The sequence below is a fragment of the Leptopilina heterotoma genome, unplaced genomic scaffold (genome assembly GCF_015476425.1).
Source record: "Leptopilina heterotoma isolate Lh14 unplaced genomic scaffold, ASM1547642v1 Lhet_51, whole genome shotgun sequence".
In the NCBI taxonomy this organism is placed as follows: Eukaryota; Metazoa; Arthropoda; class Insecta; order Hymenoptera; family Figitidae; genus Leptopilina; species Leptopilina heterotoma.
Window position 1 is genome coordinate 1,235,215 of NW_025111110.1, and position 27,495 is coordinate 1,262,709.

The 27,495-nt window shown below is 21.6% G+C and overlaps 1 protein-coding gene and 1 long non-coding RNA gene across 2 annotated transcripts in view; both read right to left on the minus strand.

Moving 5' to 3' along the window:
* The window catches only part of LOC122507746 (globin-1-like), a 51,889-nt gene extending 49,879 nt beyond the window's left edge, over positions 1 to 2,010 (minus strand). Inside the window, exon 1 of the mRNA XM_043620612.1 lies at positions 1,436 to 2,010. Coding sequence (XP_043476547.1) covers positions 1,436 to 1,623 — 188 coding nt within the window. The 5' untranslated portion in view covers positions 1,624 to 2,010. The remainder of the gene's footprint in view (positions 1 to 1,435) is intronic.
* Positions 2,011 to 2,244: 234 nt separating this feature from the next.
* Positions 2,245 to 10,227, minus strand: LOC122507747. The gene is made up of 3 exons (XR_006302147.1): positions 9,677 to 10,227; positions 7,370 to 7,534; positions 2,245 to 2,512 (listed from the first exon to the last, which is right to left on the minus strand). It is a non-coding gene; the product is annotated as an uncharacterized LOC122507747 (long non-coding RNA).
* Positions 10,228 to 27,495: the final 17,268 nt, after the last annotated feature.

Below are 27,495 nucleotides of genomic sequence, written 5' to 3' on the forward strand. Positions count from 1 at the left end.
ATTTCACAGAAATTCAAATATTTACAAATTTTTTGTAAGTTTCTTCCCAATAATTCAATTATTTTCAGAAATAATAAAACTCATTGGAGAATTTCAATTATTTTTAATACAATTTTAATCGAATTCCTTGAAAAATGTAAGTATTCTAAAAAATTTGATTAAAATTCGTCAAAAGAATTCAGTTATTTAAAAATTTGTTAATAAAATTCTTTATAAGAATTAAATTCTAAGAAACATTCAATTATTCAATAAATAATTTATTTTTATATTTAAATAATTGAATTCTTGTATAATTTTCTAATAAAAATTGCTTTGAAAATGAATTTTAGTTTAAATTTTAGATAATAATAATTAAATATTTAAAAAAGAAATTATTGTTTTCGAATAATTTTGCAATTAAAGATATTCGTCAATAAATTTAACAGATAATTTTTTTGAGTAAAATTATTTTCTTTATTTTCTAAAAATTAAAAAATTTCCAATTTCATTTTAATTAAAATTTGTAACTGGCAAATAGAATTAATAAACATTTAAAAATTTGGTAATGAAATTTTTTATAAGTATTAAATTTTAAGAAACATTCAATTATATAATTTACTTTTGTATTTAAATAATTGAATTCTCATAGAATTTTCTAATAAAAATTAATTTAAACATGAATTTTAGTTAAAATTTTAGATAATAATTGAATAAGAAAATAATTTTGCAATTAAAGAAATTTATAAATAAATGTAACAGAACATTCTTTGAGTTATAAATTTTTTCCTATACTTTCTAAAAATTAAACAATTTTTATTTTCAATTAAAATTTGTAATTGACAAATAGAATTTACGAACATTTCTTTTTTCCTTTATTTTTAAAAAATTGAATTTTATTGAATCAATTGAAATTAAGAAATAGAATTGATGCAAATTATTTCCTTATGAAAATTGAAAATTTTCTACAAAAAATATTAAGAAACGGGAATATATATAATGTTTTTCATTCTAATAGAAAAAAAATGAGTTTATAAACAATATTGTTATTGAGAAATAAAAATTATGCGTATATTTTCTACTTCTTAATAAAAATTTTTTAACAATTAGCAATTTTCTATTATTTTTTTTATAAATAAAAAAAGAATAATTTGCATAATAATTATTTCTAATATTATTTTATTATAAATCAGGAAAAAATACCTTATTTTCAATTTGTCAAACAATACGGAGATTAATATATTTAATTTTGGTACTAAGAATTAGTACCTACTAATTTTATTTATTTATTATTAATTTATTAATTTATTATTATTTTTTATTTTATTTATTACGTACTAATTTTGGTAGGTAATAAAAAAAAATTACGGAAATCTTGTTTTCTTATTATTATTATTATTATTATTATTATTATTATTATTATTATTATTAGTAAAATAAAAAGCTCTGAATTACGTACTTAATGAACATATAGACGCCAGTTGTTTCCATAGATCGGGCAACAGCTTTCCAACTCGCAATAATTGTGTACTTTTGCCTCGCGGAAAGGGGAAGTCGCGGATCCGTGGCTGCTGGCGGTGGCGGACTATCGCGGCCAGTTTGATTCTGAGTTGTCGAGGACGCCAATTTACTAAGCTTGCAACCCATTGTGAATTAATGCCCCTTCTATTTTTCTTTTCACATTTACTGCCGAGCTTTTAACACCCCCCGAACAAATTTTCCAATGCCAAAAGTCCTCTTGACGTGTTGTCTGCCTCTCCTTTTTCTTCTTACATGGCGAAAAAATTATTTTTCTCTATACCATATATAAATATACATTCACCTATATATACAGTAAATTCAGTCTTCATGCACTTTATCCTTCACATAGTCCACTTGAGGGCAAAGTATCTTTTTTCGTTTAAACGACATATTTCGAATAGTTTTCGAAATTTATTTTCGAATATATTTATTCCTTTTTCTGTAACTTATTTTAAAAACTTAGCACATTGTTTTTGTATTTTTTTTTTAATTTGTATTTTAATTATTTTGTGTTCTTTTTATTTTGTAATGTTCAATTTGGTATTTTCTCTTCTTTGGTATTTTTTCTTCTTTAGTATCTTTTCTTTTTTGGTATTTTTTCTTTGGTATCTTTTCTTCCTTGGTATTTTTTATTTGGTATTTTTTCTTCTTCAGTATTTTTAATTTGGTTGTTTTTAATATTTTGTCTTTTTCTTATTTTGTGTTTCTTTCTATTTTGTATTTTTAATTTGTTTTGTTTCTATTTTTCGTCTTTTTTTCTGTTGTCCTTCTTTTCTATTTTGTATTCTTTCAAAGCATTTTGTTTATATATTTGTCTCCTCGTATTTTATTATTATTATTATTTTTTTTCTTCTTCAAGTTCCCAGTTTCCTTATATGAGAAAGCGCATCCTGCACATATTCGATTACTGATTTAATTAATTCTCGAAGCAGCACACTCACATGAAGTTTCCGGAGTGGATGCAGGATTCCGGAATTTCAGGTTATTGAATTTTGTTGAGATTCTCCTGGGTTTTCTACACAGATTTGTGGAAGCTTTGAGTTATAAATAGAAAATATATACGCACAAGGAATGCTAATTTTTTTCCCTTACACTTTTTTTTCTATTAGGAAAATTTGCAAAAAAAAAAAATAAAGTTCGAAAGTATTTTAAATTGCAGGAGTTTTCAAAACTAGTGGTGAATTGTAGAGAATGAATTTTTTTCTATCGAAAGTATATTGTTTATTTTCAATAACATTTTTAATTTTTCTATTTCATTTGCATGCATTTATTTTGTTATTTTAATTATCTTGAAAAATAAATAAAATAGTTTTAAAAATTTATTTATTTATTTATTTATTCAGAAAAAAATAAGTTCCTAAAGCTAACAAGCCCTCAAAGGAACAGTACATAGTAATAATGGTAGTTTTAAAAAAAAATATGTAATATAACTCGTGCTTATAAAAATTGAATAAATAAAGAAAAATAAATAAAAAATAAATAAAATACATAAATAAAAATTATTTTATTTCCTTTCAATAAAATTTTCAATGTTTACGTTTCATTTGACAAATAAATAAAATACACATTAACAAAATTACAACACTGGAAAATGTTAATTAAAATGAACGAAATTTGCAATTAAAAATTATAATTTTAATTAACTTAAAATTTCAGTGAATAAAATTTAGTTTCCAACGATATGTCATGTTCATTTAATGATATAATGTTTATTACAAAAATAATTAACGTTTATTTGTTAAATAAGCGGAAAATCAATTTTAACACACTAAGGAACAAAATATAATATTGAATTTATTAAATTTTATTTTATTCTGTATTGAAAAAGGGCAATGAAATTAAACTAACGCGAAGGCAGAAGTTATTTCAACCAATTTTCATCATTAGTTCCGCAATTTTCAAATAAATTTAATTATTAAAAATGATCAATTTATTTTAATTCGTGGATAAATATTTTAATTACAAGCATAACAGAATTATTTTCAAATACTCGGTTATAAAAATAAAAAACTATTCAAAATACTGTGAGAATTTATTTACTGCAAATAAATAATAATAAATAAAATTTATTGTAAAAATACAACCAATGTTAAAATTAAAAAATAGGATAAAAATAAAGAAAATAAAATAAAAATCTGAATAATAAGACAAATAATAATAATAATAAAAATAAAAAAATAGTAAATTAGTAAAGCATAAGTTATAAAATAAAAATTTGTCATTAATTACAATTGAATAATTAATATTGTTTATGAAAATAAAAAAACAATGTTAAATCACATAAATATTTAATGTTTGGCTTTTAAAAATTACAAAAAAAAACAAAAGTTTCTATCCCGAAGCAAATAATGCTCTTAACTACTTTTATGTAAATTTTTAATTTAGTTGAATTGCGAAAATTGGAAATGATTATTTGCTGAATATATACTTGATAAAAACACACACACACTTTCATTGTACAATTGGATTTTAGACACTAGAGTGTGTGCATTTTGAACATAAAATATTAATTAAAACTCGACAAGTTAATTCATGCGATTATTACGTGATTAAAAAGTTCCATTCTCCTGTAAAACGATAGATAATCTCACCAATTTCTGCAAGTTCATGGGATTTATAAAATTTTCCAACTTTTTTCATTTACCTTTTTTCAACCATAAAATTCAATTTTATTATCAACATTACAAAAAAAAAAATGAAATGAGAAAAAGTTGACTACACTTTAATTAAAGGAATGTGATTTTTAAATTTTTATTTCGATAATTTTTCTCTTTTTTTTCCTTTTTGAATTTTTCCGCTGTTTTTTCATTTTTTGGAAAATTAATTCAAAACACTCGACTGATTCGGTAATGTACTTTAATGGTAATTGAGGGAATTTTTTATTAATGCAAACAGATTTTTCATTTGGATAAGTGCGCGTACTAATTTTCATTATGTAAGGACTACAGGAAAAAAGCTCAATTTTCTTTTATGAAAGTTGAAAATATAATTTTAAGAGAACAGTAAATTTATGTATCTGTGACAATAAATTAGTGTCAAAATATTTATTTCAAAGTGGAAAATAAATTCATTGTCTTTGGAAATAGAAAAATTATACGAAATTTTGATGAGAATGAAATTTTTTTTATGATAATTGTAAATTTATATGTTTTGATTACTTATTTATAATTAATTAACTACAATTATAATTCCTTTAATTACAATTATAATTATTAAATAAAAAAATTCTAGTTATAATAAATTAATTCTAATTATAATAAAATATATTAAATAAAATTATAATTATAACTATAATAAAAAATACTAAACAAAATTATAATTGTTAATTATAATAAAAAATAATAATCAGAATAAACCAAATTTGAATTATATTTCAAGCTGTGGTATTTATTTACGCTTTTTATTGTTTACTTATTTTTTTATACACTCTCCCCACGGTCCAAAACTGAACCATAAATCGAAAATTTTATTTACTCTCAATCAAGGACCGACAGTTACAATAATAAATTTGTTTCATTTCTCCTATTTTTTATTTTTTATTGAAAAAATTTGTTTTAAATAAATTATTATTATTTTATTCCTATTTTCTGTTGTTTTTGTTAATTTTATTTATTTATTTTTTGGTATTTATTTGATTTGATTTATTTAAATAAATAAACAGTTTCCAGGTAAAACATGTTTTCCTTGTTTTATTTAGTTCAACTTTAGTTCGTTGAAAATGTACAAATAAAATATAAATGAATAAAATAATCGTTAACCCCTTCACAGTCAAGTGAAAATAAAGTTTTTGTGCCATAAGTGTTCAAAAAAATTTTTTTTTTTAAAATCATGATATTGTCATATTATATGTTTTTAAGGTCTCTAATTCAAAATCCGTGGTCAAAAAGTCAAAATTCAAAATGGCGGCTTCAAAATATCGACCAAAAAAAATTTTAAAGTTAAGGAATTCGTTAACTTAAAAATTTTTTTTTGTCTCCTTTTTAAGGCTGCTATTTTAAATTTTGAATTTTTGACCACGGATTTGAAATCAGCGACCTCGAAAACCCCCGAGTAGGCATTTTAAGGCAATTTCAGACAGATTCGTTAAATTAAAAATTTTTTTGGGCGCCATTTTGAAGCCGCCATTTTGAATTTTGAATTTTCGACAACGGATTTGGATTCAGCGACCCCGAAAACCCCCGAGTAAGGATTTTTAACCAGATTCGTTAACTTTTAAATGTCTTTTCTTTCGATGGCCCTATAGAGCCCATGGACATACAGGGCACGACATTTTTATGGCTCTATAGAGCCCACTGACAGTGAAGGGGTTAAACAAAATTGTTTATCAAAAGTCAAAACATTATAAACTTTTTGCTATTGATAATTTTGTTATTATTTATTATTTCAAATTTATTTATAGATTTTATCATTGAAGCGCAAAATATTTTTTATTATTATAATTAAGTAAAATAAATAAGTAAATAGAATACTTTTATAAAAATATCGTACAAGATCTATAAAATATTGGTAAAAGCTTTTTCTAAAGAGTTATACACACTATGTATTAGCATCCACATGCAACACTGTCATTAGTATCTAATGGAGTCATAAATCTTGATACCGCTTTAAAAATTCTCTCAAAAATTGACCTACATTATTTTTTTCCCTCATGATAGTGAAATATTCCCATAAAACAAACAATTCACTGTAATAAGTTTCAAGTAATGATAATAACGATAATAATAAACAATAATAAACTAATAATGATAATAATAATAATAATAATAATAAAAAATAATAATCATAATAATAAAAATTAATAAAAATAATGCACGAAAATAATAAATAATAATAAAAATAACAATAAGTCTCAAAAACGTTTCATTTTATTGAACACCTGCAATTTACTCTACTCTCGACTTGATGACAAAAATGACAATGAATTTCAATTTAATTATTTACCATTGGTCAATTTAATTTTAAAATTCACATTTACTTTTTACAATAATGGATTTGTTTCTATTTTTTTAATGTAAATAAGTAAATAATTTGAATTAAAATTCCATTTCAACAGAACACGGTTCAGATTTTATAATTATATTTTATAAAAATACTTAGGGGAGAAAAAGTGCTCAAATCTGTTGAGACCAATTTCATAAAGAAACGACTTCATGACAATTTAATATCGCACCTACTTTGAATATGAAATTTTTTTCCCTATCAAAGAGACACTTTTTTCACCCACATTTAAGTTGGTTTTCAAAGATGCGATATATACGAATATTCAACTCAACAATATTAGGAAAATTTTTATATTATTATGTACTTAAAATAAAAAAACGATCTTTATTAACTTCTTGTAATTTTTATTTTTCTTTCGCTATTTTTATAAACAAAATTTTTTATCTACTTGCATTATTTTGGAAAAGTAAAATTCATTTTTATTTTTCATTGTCATTTTTGTGCCTGTATAATAATTTTTTATTTCTCTATAATCAATTATTATTCATTTCAATTTTTCGAACTTTCTTAATTATAAATTTCATTTTTTTACTTAAATTTAAATTTTTTTATTTTATTTTTAATTTAAATTTTTTTATTTTAATTTTAATTGTAATTCCTCCTTTGTAAAAAGAAAATCACAAAAGCTTTCATTTACTTTAAATAATAGTGTTAAAAAAATCCCAACTGAAGAATAAATGAATATTTACAATTCAATTCTTTTTCTTTATGGTTATTACAAATGGAATTTGCTTTTTTCCTTTGATTCTTATGACTTTTATCGATTGAAATTCATCCACTGTCTACTTATATACTGAAACTATTCAACCACCCCACCTACAACTCCCCCCCTCCCTATAAACCACAAAGATCCCCTAGAAAACTTCATTACCGGTCTTCCAACAAATCCTTAAACACTTTAGAGATCTTCAATCACATCAGCACTCCCTAAATTCACACTTGTCCCCGATGAATGAAAGAAAGGAAAACAAAATTTTCTCCACTTTTCTTTATGTCAACCTGACGAATAATCCATTTCATCTTTCTTCACAAACCACTGTCAACAATAATAATTCAACAATGTTTCTGCATTTTGTTTCATTTTTCCAAGAAAAGGAGAATTTTTCTTCAAAAAAGAAATTTTTCCTGGGGAAAATTTTTTCTTTAAGGGGAAAAATTTTCTTTTTTTTTAACGGGGACTAATTTTTATATTTTACTAGGGAAAATGTTTCTATTTTTACAAGGGAAAGTTTTAACACCTTTACTAGGAGAAATTTTCCTTTTTACTAGGAGGAGTTTTTCTTTTTCCCTAGGAAAATATTACCTTTTCCACTAGGCAGAATTTTCCTTTCTTACTAGAGACGATTTTTCCTCCGTTTGAATGAAAAATGAAAACAATTTTTCTATTTTGTTAGGGAAAAATTTTGTCTTTCCAAATGGAAACAATTTTCCTGGTTTACTAGAGAAAATTTTCTATTTTTACTAGTGGAAATTTTTTCTCCTTTTACTAGAAAGAAACTTTTCCATTTTTACTCGAAACAATTTTCCTTTTTCACTAAGAAGAAAACTTTTTCTATTTTTTACTAGGGAAAAATTTCATTTTGAATGGAAAAAAAATTTTCTTTTTTACTAGAGAAAATTTGTCTTTCTTTTTACTATAAAAGAAAGTTTTTCATTTTTATTCAAAACAATTTTTCTTTATCACTAGGAAAGCTTTTTTCTGGAAAAAAATTTTCCTTAAACAGATTTCATTCTTTACTAGGGATTGTTTTTCCAATTTTTACAAAGGAAAACTTTTCTTTTTTCAATGAAAACAAATATTTCTTGTTTACTAGGGAAAATTTTTTCGTTTACTAGAAAAGAACTTTTTTATTTTTACTCCAAACAATTTTTCTTTTTTACTAGGGAATCTTTTCGAATTTTTTATTAGGGGAAACTTTTCTTTTTTCAATGAAAACAAATATTTCTTTTTCACTAAGGAAAATTTTTCTGTTTACTAGAGAAGAAACATTTTTCTTTTTACTCGGAATAATTTTTATTTTTCACTAGGGAATCTTTTCGAATTTTTTACAAGGGAAACTTTTCCTTTTTGAATAGAAACAAATATTCCTATTTTACTAGGGAAAATTTTCAAGAAGTTGAAGAAACCTTTTAATTTTTAATCGAAACAATTTTTTTTTTATCACTAGGGAAATTTTTTCCACAGTTTTTATTAGGGGAAACTTTTCCTTTTTCAAAGAAAACAATTTTTCTTTTTTACTAGGGAAAATTTTTCCGTTTACTATAAAGAAACTTATTTATTTTTACTTGACACAATTTTTCTTTTTCACTAAGGAAAACTTTTCTTTTTTCAATAGAAACAAATATTCCTTTTCTACTGGAGAAAATTTTTAAGAAGTTGAAGAAACATTTTCATCTTTAATCGAAACAATTTTTCTTTTATCACTAGGGAAATTGTTTCTATATTTTTTACTAGGGGGACACTTTTCCTTTTTCAAAGAAAACAATTTTTCTTTTTTACTAGGGAAAATTTTTCTGTTTACTATAAAGAAACTTTTTTATATTTACACGAAATAATTTTTCTTTTTCACTAGGGAAACTTTTCCTTTTTCAATAGAAACAAGTATTTCTTTTTTACAAGGGAAAATTTTCAAGAGGTTAAAGAAACATTTTCATTTGTAATCGAAACGATTTTTTTTTATCACTAGGGAAATTTTTTCCACATTTTTTACTAGGGAAAACTTTTCCTTTTTCAAAGAAAACAATTTTTCCTTTTTACTAGGGGAAATTTTTCCGTTTACTAAAAAGAAACTTTTTTATATTTTTCTCGAAACAATTTTTCTTTTTCACTAAGGAATCTTTTCGAATTTTTTACTAGGGAAAACTTTTCCTTTTTGAATAGAAACAAATATTCCTTTTTTATTAGGGAAAATTTTCAAGAAGTTGAAGAAACATTTTTATTTGTACTCGAAACATTTAATCACTAGGGAAATTTTTTCCACATTTTTTACTAGGGTAAACTTTCTCCTTTTTCAAAGAAAACAATTTTCCTTTTTTCCTATAGAAACTTTTTCTTTTTTTTATGAAAAAAATTCTCCTTTTTCACTAGGAAAAATATTTTTTTTACTAGGAAAAAATTTTCCTGCTTTACCAGAAAAAATTTTTTCCATTTTTTCTCTACTAGGAATGAAATATTTACTGTTTATTTCTTTTAAATTCTGTTTATAAAAGTGTATTATCGTTAATGAAACAGGAGTTTATACAGTGATGATCGATTTACATGGAAAAAGCTAACTACGAATCACACACGAACATGTCACGCGCGCTTACACATTTTCCCCTTTCTCGCGATTTCTATTTTAAATACCCTTAAAGGGAGTTGAAAAGCGGAGCATCTCTTCTTCACTTCCTCCCTCGCTTTCTCTCTCTCTCTCTCTCTCTCTTCACTAGAGAAAATACTTCCTGTTTTCACCAACAAAAAAAAAAATCCAAAAAAAAAAACGATAAAAATTTCAATTGTTTCTAATAATAACAATTCTCATTTTTCTCTCTAAATGGATACTTTTCACTTGTGCGAAAAAAGTAGTTCGCGATTATTTTCCTCCTTTTTTTTTTGCACGTACGTGACTGTGTATTTTTTTTGTTCAAATCGTAAGAGACGAATCGCGGGAAATTAAGGGGATGAGTTATCCCGGGGCGCCTGGACGAAAGCGTTGGGAAGATCGAGTACGTCGGCCGTATTGCCTACAGCCCAGGCGAGCCGAGACTGAGGCGCCTTGTATATGAAGCACTCGTTCCGGAGACGCATGCGCCCCTTAAACATCATTGCAATCCGCTCGGTAGAAACACCACTCGCACGTATATATACGATGAGAAATTAATTGTTTCTCCCTTGCAAGCACCCCCAACAGTGAAAAGAGAGTAGAAGAGAGACACACTCTATATATTTCCCTTCTTCATATATAAGCTGAGACGTTATATTTATCTTTAAGGGCATACACTCTTTTTTTTTTCTTACTCGCAAGTGATAAAAAAAAGCAGTTGACTGGTTTATATATATTATATGATAACAGGGGGTCAAATAAAATGAAAACGTAATGTAAACAATATATAGATTTCCACACGGAAAAAAATGTTTACCTGGAGAACAGCGATAAGTTTCTCTAAAATAGCGAAAGTCTTAACTGAAACAACTAAAAATTTGGCTAACCCAGTGAAATTTATAGCTGTTCCAGGTGAATATTTTTTTCCGTGCACTAAATAGGGACAAATTTTATTTTTTTTTTTCCTTTCCTATATTAGAGAGGAATATTTCATTGATATTCCTGAAATATTTCATTACAACTTTGGAAAAATAACATCCACATTTTAGGCATATATGAAAATGTTTTTTGAAGAGCTCGGAATATTCTATGACCATTCCTAGAATACTAGCAACAATTCGCGTGCGGATAACTTTTTATTTACCTTTTTTTAAAAATAAAATTAGAAATTTTAAAAATAATAGAACGTAAAAATTTTTAATTCAAATTTATTTTCATAAAAATAAAATATGAATTGGAATATAATTTTAATATTATTATAACTATAATATCATATATTCTGACACAGGGAATTCAGGGAAAAGTTAGGGATTTTTATTAAAAGTATTAAAAAAAATTAAATTTTTAGAATTCATAAGAAAATTCTGAATTTTTGTATCTTTTTTATTTGACTCATAAACTAAATTACCACGAATTCTAATATAAAACCTATTTTTTCAATTTCTGATAAAAATTTCTTTTTAAATAACTTAAATCTTGAACAACTATCATAAAATAAATAAATTATTTAATGAATAATTTTACTTAAATATTTCAAAATTAATTCAATTTTAAAAGAGTTGCGTTTATAATTTTCATAAATAAGTGACCTTCAAACACTTTGAATTTGAAATTTTATAAAATTTCAATTTTAAATGAATTAGAAATTAAAGAACTTAAATTTTTGAAAAATTATTAATAATTCAAAATCTTTTAAAATTAGCTAAATTTGTCATGTATTTAATTAATTATTAAAAATAATGGACTTATAGAAAAATTTTAGTTAAAACCCCAAAAAAAAAAATTTATTTTTGGATAAGATAGAAATGATTGCAGAAAATTAATTATTTTCAAAAGTTATAAAATTCGGCCCAAAAATTCAATTATGTTCAAAAATTTAAAAAAAATTGACGTCAAAATGTCAATAATCTTTATAAATAATAAAATTCTTCTTCGAAATTCAATTATTTTCAAAAAATTTTAATAAAATTCTTGGCAAAATTTCAATTATTTTCAAAAATTTTTCTGAACTTAATGTTCAAAGAATTGAAAAATTAAAAATCATCAATGATTTTCAAAACAACTAAAATTATTCTTAGAAATTTAAATATTTTCCAAAAGTTTAACAAAAAAATTTCGGCAAAAGTTTCAATTATTTTCAAATATAAATTTTTTCAAATTCAATGATTTTTAATATCAACTATTTTAATAAAATTTTGCAAAAAAGAGTTATTTTTAAATAATAGAGTTCTATTATTTAAAAAAAATTTTGATAATATTCTACGCAAACATTTTATTATTTTCATAAATAATAAAAATTTCACAAGAATTCAAATGTTTACAAAATTTTTTATAAATTTCTCCGCAATAATTCAATGATTTTCAAAACTACTAAAATTCTTCTTAGAAATTCAATTATTTTTCAAAAGTTTAATAAAATTCTTGGCAAAGTTTCAATTATTTTCAAAAATTTTCCTCATTTCAATAATTTTCAATATTCTACTATTTTAATAAAATTTCCCAAAAAAATTCAATTATTTAAAAACAATTTAAACAAAGTTCTACACGAATATTCAATTATTTTCTAAAATAATGAAAATTTCGCAGGAATTCAATTATTAAAAATACAATTTGCATTTTTTTCGAAAAAAAACCAATTATTTGAAACTTTTTTTTATAAAATTCTTCGCAATAATTTAATTATTTTCATAAATAATAAAACTCATCGCAGAATTTCAATTATTTTTTAATACAATTTTAATCGAATTTATTAAAAAAAGTAACTATTCTTAAAAATCTTATTCAAATTCGTCAAAAGAATTCAATTATTTAAAAATTTGGTAATAAAATTCTTTTTAAGAATTCAATTTTAAGAAACATTCACTATTTCAATAAATAATTTACTTTTGTATTTAAATAATTAAATTCTCATAGAATTTTCTAATAAAAATCGATTTAAAAATGATTTTCAGTTAAAATTTTAGATAATAATTGAATATGAAAATAATTTTGAAGAAGTTCTAGTAACAATATTTTTATAATATAAAATAATTATTTTATCTGCAGAACATCTTTAATTATAATAAAAAAATGAAGAACTCTATCACTCCGAGTCGAAGACTCGTAGTAATCGATATCTTCATGTTTTATAACAATATTTTTAAAGTTGTTTAAATTAAAAAAAAGTTTGAATTTGAAATTTTTGAAAATCTTAATTCCTATGGAAAAATAATAATAATTAAATATTTTATTTAAAAAAGAAGTTATTAATGTTTTTGAATAGTTTTCCAATTAAAGAAATTCGTAAATAAATGTAGGAGAACTGTTTTTTTGAGTAATATTATTTTCTTTATTTTATAAAAATTAAAAAATTTTCAATTTCATTTTCAGTTAAAATTTGTAATTGACAAATAGAATTAATAAACATTTTTTTCCTTTATTTTTGAAAAACTTTGAATTTTATTAAAACAAATTGTAATTAAGAAATAGAAAATGATGAGCTTTATTTCCTTAAGAAAATTGAAAATTTTCTACAAAAAGATTAAGGTGTACGAGAATATGTAATGTTTTTTTCCTAAAATAAAAGAATTAGTTTGTGAACAATATTGTTACTGAGAAATAAAAATTATGCATAAAATGGGTATTTATTTCTTATTTCTCAATCATAATTTTTTAACATAACAATTTTTTTGTAAATATATTTTTTTTAAATACATTTGTTTTAAATATGTTTTTTTTAAATATATATTTTTTTTAAATATATTTTTTTTAAATACCCATCAATTATTTTTCTAAGTACCCACCACGCAAGGTGTAAATAATTTCCACTCTAAAAAGTATAGTTAAGAGGTGTTAACACACCACGCGATAAAAATTTTAAATATTTGATAATCCAGTAAATTTTTTATTTTCATCTAAAATTTAGGCCAAATGTGGAATACAAGATATTCCCCTAGGGCAAGATTTGCGCCCCTCTTTATGTATATACATATACATATATATATATATATATATATATATTAAGAGTGTTATATAGCCCTTTTTCAAACTACGTGTGTGAACAAAAAATTTACCGTTGATTCGTCTAAGGGGATAAAAAAAAGTGTTGCCTTAAGTTTATTAATGACTCGGTGCAAAATTAAATAAATTTATAAGCAAAAAATTTCCACATTAATCTTCTTCTACAATGCAAAAACTTAGTAATTTTTTTGATCCTAAAATCAAATTTTTTATATTTTAAAAAATAAGGAGAAAAAAATTTTTTAATTTTATAATATATAAAATTTTTTAAAAATTCCTATTTTTAACATTTTAGAATTTATTAGTAATTAGGGTCAAAGGGTAAGTTCCGTTTATATATTGAAATAAATAAATTATCAAAATATTCATTTGCCACTTTGAAAAAATTATATTCAAAGGAAAATGAACATTATGATAATTTATCAGAATTTTATCGTTATATTTACATACGTTTTAACATATCACTTCATCCTTTGTATAGTGTATATTTTTTTTAGATAATTCAAAATTGAAGGCAGGTACTTACATAACTAATTATCTTAACTTTGTTGAGTCTTGGTAATGGGGGAAAAGCACCCTTATTCAATTACCTTAGCATATAATGACCTTAAAATACCTAAGGCATACATATACTTTAGAACTTGAATCTAAAATTAATTAGGTCTCTGTAATTAATCACCTCTTGCCCTAAAATTCTTCGTTCTTTCCTTCTTCATATGAAATGTTTAATCTTTATTTCTTTTTCTTTTTTTCTTTTTTAATATTCTTTTCACGTGAATATAAATATTATAAATGACAGTATTATAAATATTGATGATTCATTAATAAAAGTAATAATAAATGAATACAGAAAGTATTTTTATTATACAGAAAGTATAATAAAAAATGAATAAAGTAACAATAAACAGTTAATAATGCAATGAGGAGTGAATAAAGTAGTAAACAGTTAATAAAGCAATAAAAAGCGAATAAAGTAATAAACAGTTAATAAAGCAATAAAGAGTAAACAAAGTAATAAAGAGTAAATAAAGTAATAAACAGAAAATAAAGTAATAAAAATAATTAAAGTAATAAAAAATGAGTTTGTAAAGAAATGAAGAAAAGAAATATTGGAAATATAAAGAAATAAATAATTTTATTATAAGAGTATAAAGTAATAAAAAGAATGTATAATTACAAGAGAAGAAAGTAAAAGAATATAATTATAAGAATATAAAGTATTAACAAAAATATATATGAAAATCATTTTAGTAATAATTTGTTCCTTTTTTTTATCAATCTCGTATTTTTTATCCATTTAAATACTTTTGGTAGCAATTTAAAATTTTTTATCCAATTTTGGATATTTTTTTTTTTTTTGGTATAAAAAATTTTTTTGTCAATTTTAATAAATTTTGTATAAATTTTATTTTTTTTGGTATCAATAAGAAAAACATTATTAAATTTAAAAATATCAAATCGATTTACCAAATTGTGTCATATTGATACCAGAAAATAACAAACTGATACAAAATGAACTAAAATTGCTGCCAAAATATCAAACTGATACCAAAAAATATTAAAGTGCATAAAAAAATATCGAATTGATGTCAAAAAGCATCAAATAATTAATTAAAATTAAATCCAGTTACATCCGACATTTCGTAATCGAGAAATGTCTACAAATCATCATCAAGGTAATAAAATTATTGTCGCTATTACTAAATAAATAAACATATAATTTTGATCTTGAGAATTTTTATAAAAATATACAATTTCTTAGAATTAATATATTCCATACCTTATTCTCAAGAAAAGTCCACTGCAGAAAGTTTATTTCTATACAATTTTTCTTATAACGCGTCTTTCATTAATTTCATCATTTTCCCTTTATTTTGTCCTCTTTTAAACATACATAATGCTAAAAAATAATGATACACTTTCTTTTCAGGAAACTTTTCTTCTCTATAGAATAGCATTAAATTTACGATTTTTTTTTATAAGTAGGTGTTTTTATAAATTACGCTAACGAACGATGTAACATTTAATCTATAGTTAGGCATTACTTTTACATTTTTTCAAAAATAAATTTAAATAAATATATTTTCTTTCACAATCGCAAAAAAAAAACTTTTTTGAATATATGCATTATTTGATAAAAGTCGTTTATTAAAAGTTTTTCCAAATGATAAACGTACTTTCAAGGTTTTATTATATTCAAAAGGACATTTGTTAAATTCAGAGCGAGTATATATAATTGGAAAATTTTTTATAAATAGAAAATGTAATACAAACGAATATAAAAAAAAATAACTGAAAAAAAAATAAAAATATCAACGCAAAGTAGAATAAAAATAATAAAAATATAATAAAAATTTTAACAAAATATTGTTAATTAAAATAATAACAAATAATTTATACACTTCATACCACCTTTAAATAACAAATTTTATTAACAAAAAACTAGCAACAATTCTAACTTCTTACTACCTTTTAAATAAAATTAGCAATTTTAAAAATAATAGATAGAATTTGAAAATTTTCTAATTTAAATTTTTGTTGAAAACACTAAAAAAAATTCAATTTTTGAGAAATTACAAATAATTGCAGAAATTCAATTATTTAAAAAAAAATAAAATTCTTCTTATAAAATTCAACTATGTTTAAATTAGAGGCTTTAAAATTTGAAAAAAATTTCGTAAAAATACCAATTATCTTTATAAATAACAAAATTCTTCTACAAAGTTCAATTATTTTCATAAATATCAAAAAAATTCTTGTCCTAATTTCAATTATTTTCAAAAATAAAATGCATTTTTCTAATTTCAATGATTTTCAACATCTACTATTTTAATAAAATTTCCCAAAAAAGAATTCAATTATTTAAAAAAGTTTTTAATAAAATTGTATGCAAACATTTAATTATTTTTATAAATAATAAAAATTTCACAGGAATTCAATTATTTTCATAAAAGATAATTTAAAATTCTAGAAAATAATAATTGAATTAAAATGATGAAAATAATTTTGATAAAGTTACAGTAACAATATTTTCTAATTTTATTTAGAAGTAAAGAACAAAAATCTGCATAATTTCAATTTGACAAAATATAATATTTAACAAAATTTTTGTCTTTTAATGAAAAGAAGTGATAAAAATTCTGATGATTTCTATTTGTCATTACAGTTTTGAATTAATTATAAAATAAAAATAATTATAACATTAATTAATTAATTATTAATTAATAGTAATAAAGTACATGTTTCGGTAATCTGTTCGCAGTTTCAAGTAAGTTGTTGCTTGCTTTTTGTTTCTGAACTTTTTTATAATTTTTCTTTTCAAATATTTTCAATTTTAAAATTAATTTATTTAAAATTATTGAATTGTTGCAAAGAATTTTATCAAAAAATTTGATAATAATATAATTCCTTCAAAGAATTTTATTATTTAGGAAAATAACTGAATTCTCGCAAAGAATGTTATTAAAATTTTTAAAAATTCTAATTAAATTCTTTTGAAGAATTTCTTTGAATTTTTTTTAAACTAATTTAAAAAAACTAGTTTCTTTAATAATTTTAATTGAAATTATTGAAAGCAATTGAATTTTATGAAAAAGAATTTTATTAAAATTGTATTGAAAATAATTGAATTCTTGCGAAGAATTTTACTATTTATAAAAATAGTTGAATTGTTTCGAAAAATTTATTAAAATTTTAGGACATAATTGAAATTTATGGAAATATTTTTAAATATTTGAATTCATCCGAGGAATTCAATTAAAATTGTTTTAAAAATAATTGAATTCCTTCAAAGGATTTTACTATGTATAAAAATAATTGAATTATTGCGAAGAATTTTACTATTTATAAATATAATGGAAATGTTTCGAAGAATTTATTTCAATTTTAAGAAATAATCGAATTGTTATGAAAAATTTTATAGAAATATTTGAAAATAATGAAATTTTTTTGAGCAATTCAATTAAAGTTGTTTTAAAAATAATGGAATTTCTTTAAAGAATTTTATTAAAATTAAGTATATTCAAAATAATTGAATTCATTACAAGAATATTTTTTGAAAATAATTAAATTCTTTCAATTTTTTTTGACGAATATATTTGAAAATTGCATTGAAAGTAATTTAACTTTTATATAGAATTTTTTAAAAATATTTTGAGAATAAGTGAATCAGTTTTAGAGAATTTTAAATTCTTGTTGAAATTGAATTTTATGGAAATTTTTGAAAATAATTAAATTCTTTCATGTAATTTCATTTAGATTTGATTAAAAATAATTTAATTCCTGCAAAGAATTTAATATTTATAAAAATAGTTGAATTGTTTCGAAGAATTTATTAAAATTTTAGGACAGAAAAAGTGAATGAATGAAAGAACATTCAAATTATTATAGTCAATATTTAAAAATTTTAAATTAATATTAAAAATATTTAATATTATTTTAGAAGTAGAATTTGAAAAAATAATAAAATATGGAACAATTATTATAAAAGTAAAAAAATTAAACAAAAAGAATTTTATGTAAACTCTCCAGAAAATATTATTATAAAGAAATATAAAGTTACAAGTAGAAATTAGAAATACAGATATAAAAAGAATGTAAGTAAACAAATTAATTGATAACAAAAATGGATTATAAATCTACTTTGAAAAGTCAACATTTTTGAAATTTATTCCGTTTCTTATTGGTGAATTTATATTCTCTTCTCTTATCGCCATAGGGCAATTGAGGGGAAAGAATATCTTTTACGGATAATGGAATTAGCAAAGTATCTGAACGGAATAGAGATGATATGTTCAATTGATATATAGAAAATCTCATTGTTATGTAAAATATGTAAATTGTACCGATTTCATATATTGTTACAATTGCAGGAAAGATAAAATTACAATAGCTATTATTATAAATTACATTTAGTACCTAGTATATAAAACACAATTTTTCTTCCAACGATGTGAAATTCAATTCCTATTATGGATAATAAAAACAATATGTATTACGTCGAAACAAATTTTTCTTATTTTCATTCTATTATTATTTTATATATTTATTTAATATTTCTCTCAATATTAACTATTTTATTAATTATATTTCATATTATTATTAATTACATAATTTATTATTTTCTATTATTAAATATTTAAATTTTATTATTATTATTTTTTTATTAAGAAGTAATTAATTATTTTTTTATTATTTTTTATTAATGATTACTTATTAATTTATTGTTTTTATTAATAATTAATTATTTGTTCATTACTTTTCATTATTATTATTTACTTATTTATTTATTTATTTATTTATATATAAACGGTACTAGCCCTTCTATTTCACCCTCCCCCCTTAATTGTTTTTTATTATTATTAATTGTTTAAATTTTTATTTACTTTTTTATTTATTTCATTAATTTAATTGTTTATTTATCTATTTACTGTAATTTTGTAAGTAAAAAATATTTTAATAAAATTCGATAAAGAAGAAGAAAATATTATTATGCAGAATGAAGAAAAGAAATATATTTTTTCTCAAGGTAGATTATTTTTGACTACTTTTAAGTCACACAGAAAAATTATTATTTCATGCTGCTATATATATATATATATAAAGTTAAAATCACGCCTCAAAGACTCTCCTTCAAAGTCGTAATCCTTCAAGTCAATAATTCACGATAAATTTCAAATAATTTATCCATCCTTCAATATTTCTTTCGTTACTCATATGTGAATGTGCCCCTGAATATTTAGGTCGAGTCTCTTTACAGATGAATTGTAATTTTCATTTCTTTTAATATATAAAATATTATTTAAAAAAAAATTATATTACATTTCGAAAAATTGTAAATAAAAATATTTATACTAAAATCTCTAAGTATAAATTTCACTCGTTTTCCAAAACATTAAAAAATGATTCAAATTAAAAAATTTCAATGAATTTTCGCAATTTAATTAATAATTTATTAGTATTTTACTACTTTTAAATAAATAATAATATAATTCTAGTTATATTATAAAATTTGTTGAAAACTAATTATCTTTAGTTACAAATATTGAGAATTAATTTTTCTAAATATTTTCAAAATAAAAAAAGATTGCTTTGACGGTCTATATTTAATATATAAATAAAAAATACATTTCAAAAATATTTGAAACTGTTTTGTAAATTTTTCGATTGAACAGCTTTTGTATTATAGTTAATTAATTTTTAAATTAGTAATTATTTAAGTAATCTAAATAAAATCAGTGTAATTCAAGTCTCTTAAAATTAATATAATTTTTAATTAATAATTTATGCTGTTCTATTAATTAATAATAAACAAATAAATAATGAAACAGAAAATAATAATTGTATTTTTCATATTAATCATAATATTTGTGCACATCTTGAATAAATAAATAAAATATAATTATAATCATTATTTCAAAAAAAAAAAAAAAAATTTCAGATTATTACGAGAAAGTGTAAACAAAAAGAAAATAAAAGTTAAAAAAAACTTACCAAACATATGAAGATTGTTGAAGAAACAAAACCCTCGGATTCAAAAAAAGTTACTATTTCTTGCTCACGAATTTCGAAAATCTGAAAATTTAATAAAAACAAATTGTAATCGTTAAAAATATTGAAATAATGATAAAATAAATATTTCTGAATAAAAATAAAAATTATCAAAAAATATCAAATGGAAGCAAAAGATAATAAAATGAATGCAAAAATAGAAACTAAAAAATTTTCCGTTTCACTTTGAAAAACCACAAGAAATAGGTCATCTGATATTTTTTTTATTTCAACTCTGATTTTTTGATTCACATTTAAAAGTTTTATACTCCCTCAGTAAATACAAAAATATAGGTAGTTGTTTTTTATTTTTTTTTTTCATTTAAAAAAGGAAAAAGGAATTTTTAAAGCAGACGAATTTTCCAACTTTCTAAAATAAGACGGTCAAAGTAGATAAAAAGAATTGATTAAATATAAAAAAGGAGCTTTTTTTTGTCTAAATTTATCCCATTTAGTCGACAAGAAAAGAGAGGAAGAAAAAAAAGAAGAAAGAAATCAGTGCTGTCCATATCGTAAAAAGTTTTATTATGCAAAATTTTTTCTGACATATCCCTAAGTTCTTCATTTTTTGCACTCTTCTCTCTATATATTCTCTCTTTTTTCTCTCGTTTCCTTTGAAATGCAGAGTTATCTCTAGATGAAAGGGACGAAGAAACAAAATGGAAATTTTATAAGAAAAAGGGTCGAAAGCAGGGAATATGTCTTGAAAGTTATTGCCCACATATTTAGCATTATATATATATATATATATATATATATATATATATAAAAATGTATTGAGCTCTCCATGTGTTCTACAATTTATATTTTTATGAGCAAAAAAAAATATTTGAAAATTTTTTACAATTTTTACAATTCGTATTTTCAATTTCCCCCTTCTCTTTTTTTGTATAATGTAAAAATTATGTTTAAGAGTAAAATTTAAATTAAAAGTATTCAGTTTCATCTTTCATTTATTCTACTTAAATACTATTTTCTCAAATCGAATTCCAAGGAAAAATTGAACAGTGCAGTTCATGTTTATTAAAAAAAAACAAGTTTTTCATGAAATTTTCTTTTCTTGGAAATTTTCACATTGATGCAAACCAGTAAATTTTAATATTAATTTTAATCAACTGATTTTTACGGTATCCGGGCAAGAAGTCCAAAACAAAAAATTCAAAGTAAATGAAATCCAAAAAAGTAAAATAAAAAAAAAAATAGTTTCACTTTGGACTTATTTTTTTGGATTTTTCGTCCTGGTCAAAAAAGTACAAAGAAATTAAAAATCCATTAAAAAAATGGAGATACAAAAATTTAAATGGTTGCCTTGAATGAAATTGTCTTTTTTTTTAAGTTGCTCATGTCGATGACTGTGAATTGAAAGAAGGTAAACTTAATACTTTAAATTTCTAAAAATAATTAAATTAGTCGAGTAATTTAATTGGAATTATATTTAAAAAATGAGTAAATTTTTGTAAATAATTTCAAAATTGTTGAAAATAATTGTATTTCTTGGAATAATTGTTTTAAAAATTTTATAGAATAATTGAATTGTTGTGAAGAATTTTTTTATTTATGAGAATAATTGAATTTTTGTGTAGAATTTTATTATTTATGTAAATAATTAAAATCCTGCGATTTGAACATTAACATTTTTAATTCCGAGCGTAAAAAGTAAAAACATGGCTTTTTCACTTTATTATTTATTATGAACGTTCTTATTTATTTTTGATTTTGGACATTTTTATTATGAATTTTTTGTAGTTTGGACTTATTTTCTTGGATTTTTCGGTCTGAATTTTTTGGATTGGATTTTTTATCCTGAAATCGATTTTTACATGTTAATAAATACACAAGTAAATTTAACCTCTTTTAATATTTTTGCAACTTCAAAATTGTTTACTGATAAATAATATTAAATGCAGATTTATTCCTAGTAAATATTTATAATTATTTATTTGGTTATTTATTTAGTTATTTATTTACTTTTTTATTATTTATTTAGTAATTTATTTAGTTATTTATTTGGTTACTTACTTATTTAATTATCCACTGATTTATTAATTGCTTACTTATTTATTTAACTACCTACTTATTTAGGAGTTTATTTAGCTAGTAAATTATTAAGTTAGCCACTGATTTAATTGTTTACTTTTTTTTTTTAGTTATCTAGTAAGTTACTTATTTATTGCAGAAATTCAATTATTTTCAAAAAAAAAAAGAAAAAAAATTCTTCTTATAAAATTCAATAACTATATTCAAAATTTGAAAAAAATTTCGTAAAAATACCAATTATCTTTATAAATAACAAAATTCTTCTACAAAGTTCAATTATTTCCATAAATATCAAAAAAATTCTTGTCCTAATTTTAATTATTTTCAAAAATAAAATGCATTTTTCTAATTTCAATGATTTTCAATATCTAGGGGAATGTAGTCAAGGTTGGCCTACTGTCTAGGTAGGCCACTCGCGTTTTTTTGTCAAGTTCACTAGCGCCACCTACGCGCATTTTTGTCGAAGCTTGTCTTAGTGAAACCTAACTTTTTGTTCAATTACATTTTCGGAAAATCGAAAATTGTGTTTTCTGTGACGTCGGTACAAAAAAAGCTCAAAAAAAGTTTTGTGCATAATGTGAAAAACCATTAATAAAAGATAAAAAACAAATTGAATCGTCAAGGCAAGTATGCAGAAAATTTGTGGGACTCATGGTTGAAAGGAAAACAAAGTAAAAAATCGAATCCCGAAACGTATTTCTTTATGGTTACAACAATTCGGTAATGTTACTTACTGTCAAGGTCGGCCACTATGTGTTTAAAATGCGCAAAGATGAGGACGAGCTACTTCATTTGCAAAAACTGCAATTCTGTATAACTCATAATATAATTGATCATCTTACTAATATTTTTATTTAATTTTATTAATATTTTAGTGCAAAATTTTTTTTTATTTATATTTATTTTTTTATATTGTTTATTTTTATTATTTTGTTATTTCATTAAGTTACAAACTGTAAACAATAAAGAATCAATTTTCCGTAACTCCAAACATGTTATTTTATTTTTTAAAGATTAATGCCCTTTGAATTTTAAACATGGCCGACCTTGACTGTAATGGCCAACCTGGACTACAAAATTTTTTTTTTTTAAATCTTTATAACTTTTTCATTTTTAAACCTGTCAATTTACTTTGTACAGAAAAAATGTTCCTATTAAACAGGACTTTCCAACCATATACTTCAATTGTCCAAATTCATTTTTAAAAAAAAGTTATAAACAAAAGTCAAAAAGGTGGCCGACCTAGACTATGTTCCCCTACTATTTTAATAAAATTTCCCAAAAAAGAAATTCAATTATTTAAAAAAGTTTTTAATAAAATTATATGCAAACATTTAATTATTTTTATAGATAATAAAAATTTCACAGGAATTCAATTATTTTCATAAAAAATAATTTAAAATTCTAGAAAATAATAATTGAATTAAAATGATGAAAATAATTTTGATAAAGTTACAGTAACAATATTATTGTAATATAAAATAATGATTTTATCTCTCGGTCATCTTTAATTATTAGAAAACATGAAGAAATCGTTCACTCCGAGTCTTCGACTCGGAGCAATCGGTATCTTTATGTTTTATAAAAATACTTTTATAAGTTGTTTAATTTAAAAAAGGTTTGAATTTGAAATTTTTGAATGTCTTAATTCCTGTGGAAAATCCTGTTCCAAAAATAAGATTAAAAATAGGAATTTTGCAAATATTTTTCTTTTTTTTTCTAAAAAAAAAATAATAATTTTGTTTAAAAAAATTGTGATTCATAAACAAAAATAATGCAAAATGAATAAATTTTCTATTTCTTAATCACAATTGTTTAACAATATTCTAATTTTCTGAAGAAGTAAAGAACAAAAATAATTTCAATTTGACAAAACATAATATTTAACAAAATTTTTGTCTTTTAATGAAAAGAAGTGAAAAAAATTCTGATGATTTCTATTTGTCATTACAATTTTGAATTAATTATCAAATAAAAATAATTATAACATAATAATTTACTTGGTTAGTTACTTATTAAGTCATTTATTTATTTCTTAGTTATTTATTTAGTTTTCTTACTTATTTAGTTAATTATTTATTTTTGCTTATGATTTTTTTGTTATTTAGTCATTTATTTACTAATTAATTTAGTTATTTGGTTAGTTACTTATTTATTTAGTTCTTAGTTATTTATTTCGTTTTTTTTTACTTTTTTAGTTAATTAATAATTTTTTAAATGATTTTTTTGTTATTTAGTAATTTATTTACTAATTTATTTAGTTATTTGGTTAGTTAATTATTTAGTTAGTTACTTATTTACTTATTTACATAGTTTTTACGGATATTAATTCATTTGCTTAGTTAATTTTTTAGTAATTTATTCAGTTAACTTCTAATGTAGTTATTAAGTCATTTATTCATTTGGTTTGTTTCTTATTTAGTCATTTATTTAGTAATTTAATTAGTTACTTAATTTATTATTTACTTAATAATTTATTTACTTAGTTACTTAGTTGTCTATTTAGTTAGTTAGTTAGTTATTTAGTTTTGTCTATTTAGTTACTTCTTTAGTTACTTCATTTATTAATTTTTGTATTCATCTGGTTGTTTACATATTTTTATGCTTAAAAAAATAATTAATTCATAAAATAAGAAATGATGCATAAAAAATAAATAATGTTCATGCGACCATATTAATTCCTTCAAGTGAAAACAATTAAACTATTGTGATTTTTTTCAATTGAAATCCTTCTCTCTCACTTGTTCGGACAAACAAGTATTTTGAATATACATGTATATTATGTAAATTACAAAATAATATATTCATATTTTACGATGAGGGGGATGATTCCCGTAGGTATGTATATATATAGGGAATCGGGTCAAACTATTTTCATAATTCATAATATACACACGATGAAAGAGGAAATTTTCGGTTACCGTCCTCGTAAGCATTTATGCAAGAAAACGTATAAAAGTACTGAACCATATAAAAGACACATTTGTTCATTGAACTGTGAAATTCCAGAAATGTTTGATGAATCGTAAATCTTTCTCGTAAGGCTCGAACTTGTAAATTCATAAAGTTGCCAATGCATATATATATATATACGTATATATGTATAAAAGTATATTGAAAAATTCTTATTCTCCTGAATTTATCTTTTTACACTTTCAATTTGAATAAGATGAACAGAAAAGTTGCGAAATAAATTTCCCTCCACTGAAACTTGTGAAATAACCGAGGCAGTTTCCTTTCAGATATATATTATGTATAATTTTTTTCTCAAAATTCTTTTTTTTTGGAAATTTTTTTTTTTTTTACAGAAAAGTATTTTACAAATTTATTGATGAAGTTCAAAATTGAACTTTTTTGTTTTTTAAATTATTTTTAAAAACTTATTCCTACTTTTTACTTTTTTGTTTGTTTTTCCTTCCGACTTATTGGAGAAAGGAACGAAAAAAAAATAAGAGTAAAAACTCATTGCAACATATATAATAATTGCACGAAACAAGGGGTTGTCTTTTGTTTTTTTCTTTCACTATACAAAACGACCATATATGAAAAAGAATAACGAATATGTGTACAAAATCGATTTTCTTGTTTGGTCTTCAGAAATTGAGAGAAACTCAATTATTAATGGAATTATATATTGATAGAATTTACCGAATTGTGACGTTTAGAAAATTCTAAAAATAATCACTTTGAATTCTATAAAAAATCAATGATGCATTTATCGTCATTTTATAAATTAAATATAAAATTATAAACCTTATGTTTTATGGGATAAGAATTTAAATTAATCAGTTCAAAAAGAAAAATTATAAAGAAGAGAAAATAATCACAAATTAAATTTTTTTTTAATTACTAATTTATTTGAATTACATAGTTCCCCAGACTAATTATTTATTGTTACTATTACTATAATTAATATATTACTGACAATTAATAATTTTTATTTAAATATTAAAATTTAGTTTTACTTTTTCAAAAATGTTGTTTTTTTTGTTTATTTTAAAAATTATCAAAGAAATATTTAATTACAGCAAATAATTTTTATTCAGATCAATTCAATTCTAATTGAATCGAATAATTTCTCGATTTAAAGCAAGTAATATTTAATTGACCCAAATAATTTTTATTTTCTATCAAATAATTTTCATTGAAATCTAACAAGCTTGTAATGTTAAAAATTCATTTCTACACTCGAAGAAAATGTCATTTTTTGAAATTGTCTGAAATAAAAATGATTTGATATAGATAAAAATAAATATTTGTTCTACAATTCAAAGATAAGAAATGTTAAATAGTAATATTTAACTTAACGTCGATGACTTCTTTTCAATGTTAAAAAATTAAATTTCAAGTAAATAATTAATTGTAAATTTAGTGAATTTAATTAATTAATTTTAATAAAAAATTTGTTTCATCTTTATTAGATATTTTTTCGATTTATTCAAAATGAAGTATAATTTAAAATTTTACCGAGAAAAGAAATAAATAGTAAAATAAAAAAATTAAATTAAAAAAATAAATTGACAGGAAATAAAAAGAATAAGAATTTCTATAAAAATTTTTTGAAACAAAAAAGAATTTCTATATAAAAATTTTTTGAAACAAACCAAAATTTTTCTTTAAAAAAAATTCTATTTGTTTAAAAAAATAAATTTCTCCACTGGCACTTATTTTAATGAAATTATATTTTCTCTGTGGAAATCACAAAATCGCGTATTTCGGAGGTCCTGTGAGAAGATGAAAATGCAGAGAATTACGAACTATATATATAATATGGTTCGATCGAAGAGGAAAGATTCGTTGAACTGTATCGTTGGCAGTTTCTTTTAAAGCGCGCTTTTGAAACGACGTGTTTATGAAAGTTTCGCCTCAAACATATATATCTCAATCAATCATATTTTTTTTCTCAATGATTAAATAAACATAATAAGGTAAAAAAAAATATTCCTTCTTTCTTTCACACCTTCTCCATTTATAGACTGAAAAAAATCTACTTGGTTCAAATATCCGATTAATTTTCCAATATCAAATAAATATTTACTTAAATCCAATAATTTTCATTTAAATCAAGTAACTATTTATTTGAATTAAATAATTTTTATTCAAATCCAAA